The following is a 12,125-nucleotide window of genomic DNA, read 5'->3' on the forward strand; positions in this document are numbered from 1 at the left end:
GGGGGAGCGGGGGGGGGTTCAGCCTGGAGCAGAGGAGGCTGAGGGGAGCCCTCATCGCTCCCTACAACTGCCTGAGAGGAGGGGAGAGCCGGGGGGGGGTTGGTCTCTGCTCCCAGGGAAGGGGCGATGGGACGAGGGGAACGGCCTCGAGTTGCACTGATGAGGTTTAGATTGGACATTAGGAAAAATGTTTTTTCACTGAAAGGGTTGCCAGGCACTGGAAGGGGCTGCCCAGGGGAGGGGGGGGGGCCCCATCCCAGGTATTTAAAACACAGGTAGATGTGGCGCTTAGAGACATGGTCTAGTGGGACTTGGCAGTGTTAGGTTTATGGTTGGACTCAATGATCTTAAAGGCCCTTTCCAACCTAAATGATTCTATGATTCTGTTCCAAGTTTATAATATGGCTGTGGCAGTAGCAAGGACCAGAAGCTGATGTCCTGGCTCATCCCTATTGGTCCGATGTTCCCAAGTTCTTTCCTCTCTGAACCAGTGATAAATGCCTCATTAATGAACAGGGCAGCAAAATAAAAACAACCCTGAAAAAATCGTGGTTTGTATGTCTTCCAGCCACGGGGTTTCCAAATATTCTCATTAATTTGACTTAAAAGAAATCCGGTAGTTCTGGCTGAAAGAAGGATCCCTGTTACAACTCTGCTTTTCATCTTGCAAAAAAAAAAAAAAAAAAAGAAAAAGCTGTCTGTATTCACTTACCCCGCATAAGAGTTTATGAGTTCAAAAGTACAGTTCTGATGGAAATTTAAATGATTAAATTTCATTTAAACAGCATTCCCTTTTAGTAACGCTCTGGCTCCCAGCCTATGAAAGACAAGGTCCCCTTTTTTCCCAATAGGCCCTAACAAATCTTTATCTCTCCAATTATATCTGGAGTCACGTGATTCTGATGAGATCCCACATCATCTACTGAGAGTAAAATCATTGTATTTGCCTAAAAAAAAAAAAAGATATAACCCTCAAGGGATCCCAGCCTAGGCAAGGCTGAGGACTGCAACACCACTTCAGTGAAAGAAAGTACTGCGTTAGGGAAGATGCAGGTTAATGAGCTCACTCCAACTGAGTTGTATCAGGTTAATTAACCAGCGAAATATTCCACTTTTGATTAAACTGAACCCAGACAGGATATTTAATTGAATTTTTTTCTAATTAAAAATTGAGCATTAATCTGCAAAATCAACATTTTCTAGCTGACCGTGTTGATTTTGCTGGACCGGTATTTTTTCTGGAAAATAAACAAGTTCACACAGGATTACACTAAAATATGTCTTAAGCTATGAAAGGAAGTGCGTTCTCTCGCTCAGACGGCTGTCATTCCTGGCTGCTGCCCATCGGCATTTCTCGTACTTCCAAGCAACGCAAGAATTTGCTCAATTTCTCAGCCTCTGCTGAGGTAACTCACAATCTTTTTCCCTTTTGGGGCTGTTTTTAAATCTGAGCGCTACACTACTGTTCTCTTCCAGCAAACTCAAACTCTTAAAACTTTCCACCTTTTAAAGCGGAAAAGCTTCAGGCTTCCCACTTTTGCATTTCGGGCACGCGTTTTCCCTCAATTCACATGTTCACAAAGGAAGGGTAATCGTTTTAGCGGAGAGGTACCATCCACAGCCCGGAGCTTCCCCTTGGGTTCGCTGGAGCTGTGCGGGGGGCAGAGGGTGCGGGCAGCGCGGGGAACGCCCCAGCGCGGCTGTGCTAACTGGGACTACGTGCCATGGCAACTGCATATTCTGCACTGAAACTCTCCCTGATGTGAAAAATCTTACCCGGTATCTGAAAGCAAACATCTCCACAGGCGGCTCTCAAATCACATCTCATTGAAACGCATCCAAGTCACAAGACTCATCTGATTATCTTGGTAAGACCTGACGGATGTGTACACACATCTGTCATTTGGAGAGCTGGAAAACAGCTCAGGTTTTTAAATGATTGGGAGAATCGAGGAAACAATGGTGCTGAGAGAGGCTTTCAATGATTCTGGTGTCAATTTAGACCTGACTTTGTAATCTGGAAAACATTCAATCAGGCAGAGTTCTGCATTGCTGTAAGTGTTTCAGACCACGGAGTGGGGAGAGGAGGGGTTTCACCCGTTCATCCCACAGATGACCATCGGCTTACTCTGTGCCAAGGTAAATCTGCCAAAATAAAGTAGTCATCAGGGGGCCAGTACCTGTGGGACTATAAGGTGTCCCCAGGAAACTGTGAAAAACTAGAAACGATGCTCTCCACGGAAGATGTAGCTGATATATATGCATATATATATATACACACACACACACACACACACACACACACACACACTTCATTGTATGAAGTATTGGAAGGGGCTGCCCAAGGGAGTGGTCGAGTCTCCATCCCTGTGGGTATTTAAAAGCCAGGCAGACGTGGTGCTTAGGGCCAGGGTTTAGTGGTGGGATGGCAGGGTTAGGGGAACGGTTGGGCTGGGTGATCTTAAAGGGCTTTTCCAATCTATATGATTCCGTGATTCTATGATTCCAAGTCTGACAGGCCTTCCACGATCTCCCATGAGACTGCATTAATAGTTCCATTCAGGCTGCTGATTAACAAAGATCAAAGGAGTAAGCAACCAATAAGACCCTAAAGCCCTGGTTGTGGAAGAAATGCGGTTCAATAGCTCCCACACTTTCCGATTATTAGCTGTGGATCAATGTGGATTACCTTTTAACCATGCCAGTGCTTCTCTCCAGATAATGCCCAGCCGGAGAATTTACCTTGGATCCGTGCCCTAGCTCCGGCGTTACATAAGCAGGGCAGGCAGAGATGAAAGTCACTGACAGCAAAGAAGGAAACTCCTTTTCACGGATGGGATTACTCCGGAAAATGAAAACATCAAGAGCTGATGTGTGCCAAAATGGAGGGAAAGCCATATTCGGGACAGAGCGTTACTCTGGTGGCATGGCACGGCGCTGTGAACACGGGTCCTGAGGCTGCAGCTTGGAACGCGGGCAAGTGACTGTAGGTAAGAGGCAAAAGGATTGCTGGAGGGGAGGCGACCTTGAGCATCAGAGCCCCTACCACATCAAGCTGTACTTCTCCCCCACGGTTAGCACCGTAACCGTATTTCTTCCCTGCCTCGCCCATCTGTCTGCTCTCTGTTCCTCTTAGCCATTGCAATTCAGGCTGCCTACTTCAAAGAGAAATCCAGAAACCTCTCCAACCTTCCCCACCGAAAGATGCTGAGTTGCTTTTTGGGTTGAGGCATCCTATTTTTACAGGCAGACTCACCTGACTTGGAGTATGGAAGCCGAGATAACCTCAACCTTTCAGCCACAGGCTTTTAAGGGAAGTTAACCAGATGGGCAGTAAGATGTTCACATGCAATACGCTGCAAATGAACTTCCAGTATTGGAAATCAAGTGAAGAAAGTTGTACTTGCATTTCTTCTTGTGACCCTTATTTCCAAGCCTGTACCTAATAACTTTGCAGCAAAGTCTCATTTAGGGGTTTTGGTCTGGCCAGGGGATGCCAAGTGAAATCAGGTTGAATGACAGCATGATGTGGGTGTTGGTCTCTCCAAATCTAGTGAATCTAGATGCGGTGGAGTGGCTCGCCGTCCCAATCACTTTCCCAGATTGTAAGCATAGTGTGCGTCCTTTTCCCTGCCCAAATCCAGCCAAATGCAAGGTGGGACACCTTAAAGTGAATTTTGTTTGCCTGTGCCTATTCTTCAAGCCATGCCATAATATAGAAATAACATCTGCTCCTCGTTATTTACTGCTTTTTGTAGTCCTCCTGTCATTTGTAAGCTAGATCAGCAAAGATTTGTATTACTATTTTGTATACCAACAAGAACACTGAATAGCTTTACACCAATTTGTGATTCCTGCCAGAAGCAGCCCTATTCCCTGGTAGGTCCTGTCCTGAAATCTGTCAGTAGGCCAGTAATTCCATATAATGAAAGTTTTAAAATCAGGATTGAGTCTGGTGTAATTTAAAAAAAACAACGGGGATACCATGATGAGTGATATTCCATCCCGTATCGATTTCTGTACCCCCAGATGCATCCCTTCATATTTTGCACTAACTGGCAGCAGGGCAAGCACCTCGGTTCCCCTTGAAATATGGGACCTGTGTGTTGGCCTTCCAGTACTTTGAGGAACTATCAGATGCCTCCTTTAAGGCTACTGGGTTACATGGTTGAGGATAGACACATCCAAAGAGAAAGCACCGCAGATTTTGCTCATGAGATGGAGAGTAACTTATGAAATCCAGAGCAGGTCACTGCCTAGTCCCTGACTTTGCTCTGTTATGAGTCTCAGCCTGCAGGGATTTTATCTCCACATTTCATGTATGATAGATGTTCATACAGCTCATCTGTCTAGCAGGTTCAGGAGGGCCTAAAATCCAAAATTGCCGGTGCACCGCAGACACAAAATATCCCCAACATCCCATAAAAATCTGAAGGTCTGTAATAAAGCAATCACCACCACAGACACCACAGCTATCATGTACCACGGGAAGAGAGCAAGAGTCATCGCGAGGAACGTGAGCAGATCTGAGGACTCTTATAGCTTACATTCCTATGGCCAGGCCTATCTTATCCTGTAAGCAAAGACCCAAGGATTTGTTAAGAGTTCCCAAGAGCTTTTCTGAAATGGACCCTTCCCTGTGTTGTAAAGGAAGGCAAAAAAATTGTTACTATCTCTGCTATCTAGCCTGAGGGAGATTTCTCTTCTGATCCCAAATTAGATCATCAGTTTAATGTTCAGTGCATGAGCAGACATACCAATTAGATACTGAGAAGCTGTAATAATGTCAACGGCAGCAAAGCAACCTCCTCTCATACTGTCTCCACCTGTAGCCAATTTCTGATGCTTCAGAGGAGGCATAAAACCCTCCAGAAAACGTGATATGCATCAAGCCAGCAACTGTTTTCTTCCTTGGCTCCCACTGGTGACCAGTGGCAACTCTGAACCATGGATGTCACGTAGAAGAATGTAGACATGGTGCGAGCAAGGCAGTCAAACCATGATAGCTCCTTTCAGACCGCCTTAAGGTACCAACAACCCAGCTATGCAGGACTCACTCCACGCTTCCTCGGGTCAGAAACATTCCTCTGTCCTCTTACAGTCCTTGCTGTGAATTTAAGAAGTATCCACCTCAGCCTGTGGGTTTCCTTGGCTCACACTGCCCTCTGTGGAGGTGACATCCAGAGATGCACTTTCTGGGAACCCCCTCCTTGGGTTTTCATGTTTTCCCTTGCTGACAAGTCACTTAAGTCAGATTCTTTTCTTGATATTTATCCACCTCTATATAAGGTACCATCACATCCCTTCTAGCTCTTCAGTTTGCTATACTAGAGAGGACCGGTTTTTCTTTTCTTTTCTTGAAGTTTTTTCTCTTTTCCTGAACTACCTCGGAAATCCCACTCTGCATAGATTCATCCTCCCCCTTTTTCTCACCATAACTACGCAGGATGGTGTTAACAAAATGCACTGGTGTTACCTGTGCCTTGCACAGTGGAGCTGAGCCTTCCCTAGAATAAAACTTCTCCTTTACATCGTGGCACTTTGCAGCCCACACTCACCCCATGGTCAAATACTGGCCCATACCTTGTGCCTTATCTTTTGCTCATAATCTATAACTACCCATGACCTCGCAGAATCTTATGCCCAAGTGTTTGGTGCTTTTCATTTTTTTTTTGTTTGTTTTAATTATTTTAATACTATTCTTACAACTCTATCAGAGCAGCTCACATTTTTAGTTACGCAGAAAAATCTCTCCTCTCTATCGCAAATATTCCCAGCCTTTGTGTCTCAGCATATGTAAGGAGTGCAGTTAAAGTAGGATTATTCTCTTCAAATTAAGCCTTCCGTGTTAGAAATGGCAACTTCTTAGACAGATTCCTTTTTGGCCAGCGAGGAAAACACATAATCCCTGGGATCAATTCATCCCATCCGAGGAGGAATTTAATCTCCCCAGGAAGTGCTCACTGCTCTCCAGTGACTGTAATGATGCTGTTGATCAGTCCAGGCAGAGGTATCTACCTTTGCTGATGTCCACAGGTTTGCTGTGGGATTCATCTTGTCTTTTTGTCTTTTCTTTTTACTTATTAGGTGACGTGAATTGTATCCCTAGTTCTTTTTCCTAGATCACTAATCTCAGCAGTATCAGAATCAGCCCCAAACCCAAATTTGAGGACAATTAGAAATACGTGATCTCCCTTGTGATAATTCTCCTTTTTCTAGTACTTGCCACAGCCTCCCTGTAAGGCTGTTCTTTAATCAGTTTACAATCTCGCCATTCGTCCCCCTCATAATAAACAATATAAAGTAAAATCTGTGCCACAGACTCAAGCAAAAGGTCTACCTACTTCACGCTCTGTGTATGGTCACGCAATGATAGGTATTTAGGGAAGAACAGAGGGGTGGGCATAGGGTGTTTCTGCGCAGGTACCCCCCTTGATACCAGAACTGCATCAGTAGTTCGGAGGCTTCCTGGCCAGAGGTTGCTCTCAGACCATCGTGTTAGTAACACGGGTGGATGTCTCCTCCCTGGGTCCCTGAAATCCCCAGTTTTGGCCTTTGCAACATTCCCGGAGCTCCGTAGGCAGAGTCGAGGATATTTCTTGTCTGATCTCTGTCATTCCCTGTTGATGCCCACCGATACCACAGTTCTCTGCCTTCACTCCAGGCCGCAGAGGCTGGGGCTGTTTAGCATCCCCCGGTGTGGAAGCATGTCTGCACCTATCACTGCGTTGTTGCCGTTCTCTCTGCTCTCCCAAGTTCTTCCGTAAAGAATTTTCAGTGGGACATTCCATCAAATGCTTTTTTTGTAAATCCACAGAGACTGGGTCTAATGCATTACCCTTGCCTAAGAAGTGATTCATCTTGTTACGAGATTTACCTTTAACAAACCCCTGCCTTTGATAAAGCCCATTTGTTGCCATGCACTGCGTGCTTTCCCCAAAACCTGTCCTAAGGTTGCTGGGTCAAGTGGCCTGTATCATTTTTTTCCAGTTGTCTTTGAATACAGCAATGTGCAGATTCTTGCTGCTAAACCTGCATTTTCATGTCCCAATTCGACATCCTCAGATGGAGATTATCCAGGCCCCCTGGGTTCAGTTCCTCTATCGCTGGAAATTTTATCTTTAATATTGAGCTCGACTTCCTCAATTTCTTTTACCCCTCCTTCCTTCCTAAACAATTTATAACTAGCAATTTATTACTAGCAGTAAACCCACCAGGGTTCAGCCATGCCAATTATATTGTATTCCTCACAATGCAGCCAGAATTCCCAATTCCTCTTGCTTTTAATTACATACTCACAAGGTGCTTCTCCCCGGTCCCTCCCTCCGGACAGCCGCCCACGGTGAACCACAAATGCTTATTATCACAGGGTGGCGGGGGAGAGGGGTGATGCAGCACCACTCTGGATCTGTGTACGGCAAGTTCACATCTCCATATGTTATGGATGTATTCATTTCTGCAGGATACACCTCTCTTGTTGGCTGGCTCCTTCTCAAATGTCCATCTAATGCCCATATTTATGGCCCGTTTTGATGTGTCCTTACGTACCATGCGAGCTCCACTCTACCGTTTACTCCTTAAAGAGTGCTAAGGAATATGTGGTACAGAGCATACGAGGAGCTACAGACCCCTTGCCCTCAAAATATCATTCCAAGAATACAAAACAAGCCTATGCATTCCCAGTCCTGACCTCCCTGATTTCTATGGAGCGTGGTGAGCAACATAGAAAGGCTTGTTGTAAATTTATTTAATGGACAGGACTCTTAGAAGGCACCTAGGCAGGTGCTTTTTCCTCTGAATATGAGTGTTGCTACTAAGATTGTCTGTTCATTAGCAATTAAAACAAGATCTGCGTTCATGGTTTTTTCTATTAAGATCGAAGCAAGCGCACTATTGAGCAAAGTCAGCTCGCTCGTTATTGCTTCCCGGCTCTCAAACTCCTCTCCCTGTTAGGCTAAGGAATGCCACCTTCATCTGTTAATGTTTTCCTGGCATGCATGTCCTTGAGTCTCAGCATCTACCAGCTAGTTTGCCACTGGTATTAGCACAGCGCTTGTCTGGTATCTTGTGGGGTGCCCAGTAGGGACACAAGCACAGACCTGGACTGTGGGTGTGAAATAAGATATGGACCCAAAGTCATATTCAAAATGAAATGAAATGACAGAGAGCTCGGCTCTGAAGCACCTGGCCAAGGAATTTGTGGCCCAGGAGGAGGCACTGAGTGCCCCGCACAGAGTGTGAGCCCCGAACAGGACTCGGGACCAGCATGAGCACGGAGCTTGAGCTTCATCCCCTTCTGGAGGGTAGGTGCACTGCTTCTACAGAAGGTACCTCCACCGTGTGGGGTCCAAAGCATTGAAGCCGCTCTGAAAAACAGAGCCTTCATCCTCTTTTTGGGATTCAGCATGCTTTTGAGTCACAAATTGTGCTAAATAATTACGGGACTCACCCACCAATGAAATACGTGTGCTCAAGTCCCTCTACTCCCAGAGGGGATTCGCAATATTTCTCAGGTGCTAAAGGCTTTTTGGATTCTTTAGCCATCCTAGACATGCTGGGTAAAAATAAAGTCTAGATTCACGAATTATTTCAGAAGCAATCACAGCATTCGATCTCTGTTAAGAGATGTCAAGTGAAAAGTAGAAACCTGCGACAAGATGAAGGCCCGCTTCGCTGATCCCCGTGCAGAGCATGCTGCTTGCACCTCTGGAATCCAAACAGACATTTCAGATAAACAGTGGGAGGAGAAGGCACTCAAAAATTTTCTGTGATTGCAGCCTAAATGTCAGTTTAAGGTGTGATGGGGTCCCAGCCCCTCCAGCCAACGGGGAGCCCTGCAATCCTGGCCCTTGCAGCATCAGCCTCCCGGGAACCGGCCCTGTCATGTCCACATCGCAAGATCTGCTGCGTGGCGGCCACGCCGGTGCAGGGAGCAGCAAGTTTTGTCAGGGCTGTGACCACAGGGAGAGGGAAACCAACAGCCTGGTGGCCAGGGGGAGAGCATGGCTCACAGCTGGGGGTGTTAGGAGTCTCTGGAGCCTTTTGGCAGCATCACCACCACAGGGAGGGTTACTGGCATTCGTGTGTTCCCAGTGGGATGTGCGTGGCTTCAGACATCGGCGGTGAGGAATTAGGGGCAGGTTGGGAGCTGTAGGAAGGGTGCTGGCCATAGGCTGTGGCCATAGGTTCTGCTGGCAGAGGTGGGAGGCTATGGAGTGGCTACTGGAAGGTCTTTACCTGGAGGAAGGCTGTTGTTGGAGCTGTTTTTGCTATGCTGCTGGCTAAGCTTTAAGAAAGGTGTTACTGAAAGTACGGCGTGTGTTCGAGCTAGGCGTTTGACCAATTTAAACCGCTACTGTCTGCCTGCTTAGTGGTGTTTTCTTGATGTTCTCCTGGCATCCTCGGGTGTTTGTTAACACCACGGTGACTGGTGAGACCTACAGGACTGGGGTTGGTAAGGGTGCTGCGGGCAGCTTGATGAGCCCTAGGGATGGATTTATATACACTTTATATACGTGTAGGTATAACCACAATCACAGTGCCGCTGGGCTGGGGCTGGCTGGTGCCCCGCTGCCCTGGAGCTCAGAAATAAATGGTCACCAGTCAGGCTGCAAAAGGCCGTGACAACGTACTGGCAGTCCGGTATTGCAAACCAGTAACTCCCAGTGAAGACCTCCCATGGTTATTTTATGTTGACGCTCTTAGGGACAAACTTAGACCAGTGTCCATCACACCATTCCTGTCCTTACCAGAAAGAACTACGGTAAATCCTGAACGAGGCAGCCGTCTGTCTAAGCCAACGTATCCCTGTACCCGGCTGGGCTCTTTCTAAAGGTTGGTTGCTCCTGGTCTGCCGACTGACGGGTACTTTTCACCAAGTTAGTGTTTGAAACGAGAGGAAACATGCACGTGGCTGCTGGGGCCGCGTGGGGAGGCGAGAAACGACCCCCTCTCGCCATCGCTTGCTGGAGCTGGCTCCCAGCTATCCCCCGAAATCACCCGCTACAGCACAGCTTTGTTTACCCAGAACAGAATAGATCGCTGGATTTCTCTTCTCCCACAGATAACTCGGTTTTCTGAGTGGGCTAGAGTCACACAGTTACAAGTTCTCTCACACATAAATCTTGGCTTGGAAAGCTTTCAACATCTGCCAGAAATGCGGGCATGCTCGATCGTCCCAATCCCAGCTAAGACGCTCAGAAAGTCGCAGCGTCTTAAGCTGCTCACTCAGGCTGCTGTGGCCTAAGTTTATTTCCAATTCAGTAAGACAAATAATCGGTTTTTTCTCCGCTTTTTTCTAACATCAGGAAGGTCGCTTCGGTGCACTCATTTCAGCTTGGAGCTGCTCATTGACAGTCCCAAGGTTGGAGTTCATGAACTTTCCTTTTCAGATGCTAAATTGAGTTTTAATGCCCAACTGAGGCACCCTCCTCAAAAATACCGGTGAGCACGCACAGCACGGTGGGATGCAAGGGACCGTGAGCTGCTCTGCGAGTCTGCCCCACTCTATAGCACATCCTCACAGAGCAGTTTTACTAAAATGCCATAAACTCCCCGTTATCGGGGAGGTTGTGTCCTCAGTGACACGACGTGGAGGATGATTTATTCCTCTCTTCCGACAGTGGTGAAGGACCCACTCCCCTGTCTACTCCTTGGGCAATGGCAGGATAGCATGGGAACAGCCCGGCAAGCAGGAACCAGCACCCACGAGCCACCGTTGTCCCTCTTATACAGTGTCACATTTGTAAACTTTATTTTCCAGTCACATAATCTAGAAAAAAAGCTCTTTCAAAAGCGGTTTGGATGTTAGCTCTATCAGACAGCTCTGGGAGAAGGCGACTGTCAGTTTGCATCTACTGAGACCTAAATCAGTCCCATGGCTGCTACCTTCCATCCACCCTCCGGTGTTTTATTTCTTGGTAAGCGCCAGGGGACAGCAGAGGAGACGAATGCGCTGATAAGCTGGAGAGATGTCTTCTCCAGTGGTTCTCAGCAAGTCCACGGCTGAGCAGGGAACAGAAATGAGGTTTCTTGTCCCCAGTCATGCCCCTTCACTGCCATTTCTCTACTCTTCTCCCCCAAACACACAACCCAGCCGCCGGGAAGGGGCTGTGGTGGTCATTTACCTAAGGGGTGCCAGAAAAGAGGAAGGCGAGGCTACAGCCCGGTAACAACTGCGACCTCTGTGCTTTCCCCTGTCATTCAGACCCCTGGCCTAGGGGTTATTTCGGGGGCAATGGCAATGAGACGTCAGAACCTCCTTAGCAGCTACCAGCCGCTGCCTTTTGTGTGCTCCGTGAGCCGCTCCGAGCAGCCTCCGGCCGCAGTGCCCGTGGGGGTAGCCCCTATTGCTCACCAGGGGTTCAGCTGGCTTTCGAGCACGGACCCTGCACCAGCCAGCAGGTAAACAAGCAAATCCTCGCTCTCGCTGGGAACAGGTTGCTTTTCCACACCGAACTGTTAAAATCCTGCCCCTCTCTGCAGGGCGAATCTGCTTCAAGGTACAGCTCGCCCGTGTGTTTATCGCACCGAGGCAAACACAAAGCACCACAAGCTGGAGGGAAGTTGGTTTGTACTTACCAGCAGCGTTGATATTTTCCTCGCAGGAGTACCAGATCCCAGTGTGGAAATACCTGAAAAGGAAGCGGTCATCTCCCGTCTCCCAGCTGTAATGAACCACATTCTGGTTTGTCTCATTTGCAGTCTCATTCCCGCTGTAGTTGAGGCAGTTTGTCTTCTTCTCTTTCCCACAGCTGGGCTTGGGGACCCTCTGTGTGCCCTCACACCAGTGGGTCGTGATAAAAGCTGTTGTGGAGAAGAGGAGAGCCATCAGATTCAGACTCACTGCTAGCAGGGCTCTGCATCTTCGATTTGTCTTCATGGTAAATCCGCCCTCCCTCCCCCTCCTGCTGAGAGAAGAAGTCAAAGGGTTTTGTTTTATTTGGGAGGAGGGGGGGGGGGGTTTCAAAGCCTCTCACGATTCAGAATCCAGTTTTCCAGGCATCAAAACTCTCGGCTTCTTCCAATCTGCTGTTGTAGCAGTGAAGGAAACGCTGCAGCCAGACTCCCATTCTTCCCTTCCCTTGAAATCCTGCCTTTGTACGTTAGAGGAGCAGCTGCAGGCG

At 47.6% G+C, this 12,125-nt stretch overlaps 1 protein-coding gene across 1 annotated transcript in view; it reads right to left on the reverse strand.

The window, feature by feature from the left end:
• Positions 1-11,881, reverse strand: part of GSG1L (GSG1 like) — a gene marked incomplete at its 3' end in the record, with an annotated part of 50,978 nt that extends 39,097 nt beyond the window's left edge. The window contains exon 1 of the mRNA XM_035889131.1: positions 11,581-11,881. Within this exon, the coding sequence (XP_035745024.1) occupies positions 11,581-11,881 (301 nt within the window). The remainder of the gene's footprint in view (positions 1-11,580) is intronic.
• Between the last annotated feature and the right edge of the window lie 244 nt (positions 11,882-12,125).

The sequence above is a fragment of the Egretta garzetta genome, unplaced genomic scaffold (assembly GCF_000687185.1).
Source record: "Egretta garzetta isolate BGI_Z169 unplaced genomic scaffold, ASM68718v1 scaffold42, whole genome shotgun sequence".
Lineage (NCBI taxonomy): Eukaryota > Metazoa > Chordata > Aves > Pelecaniformes > Ardeidae > Egretta > Egretta garzetta.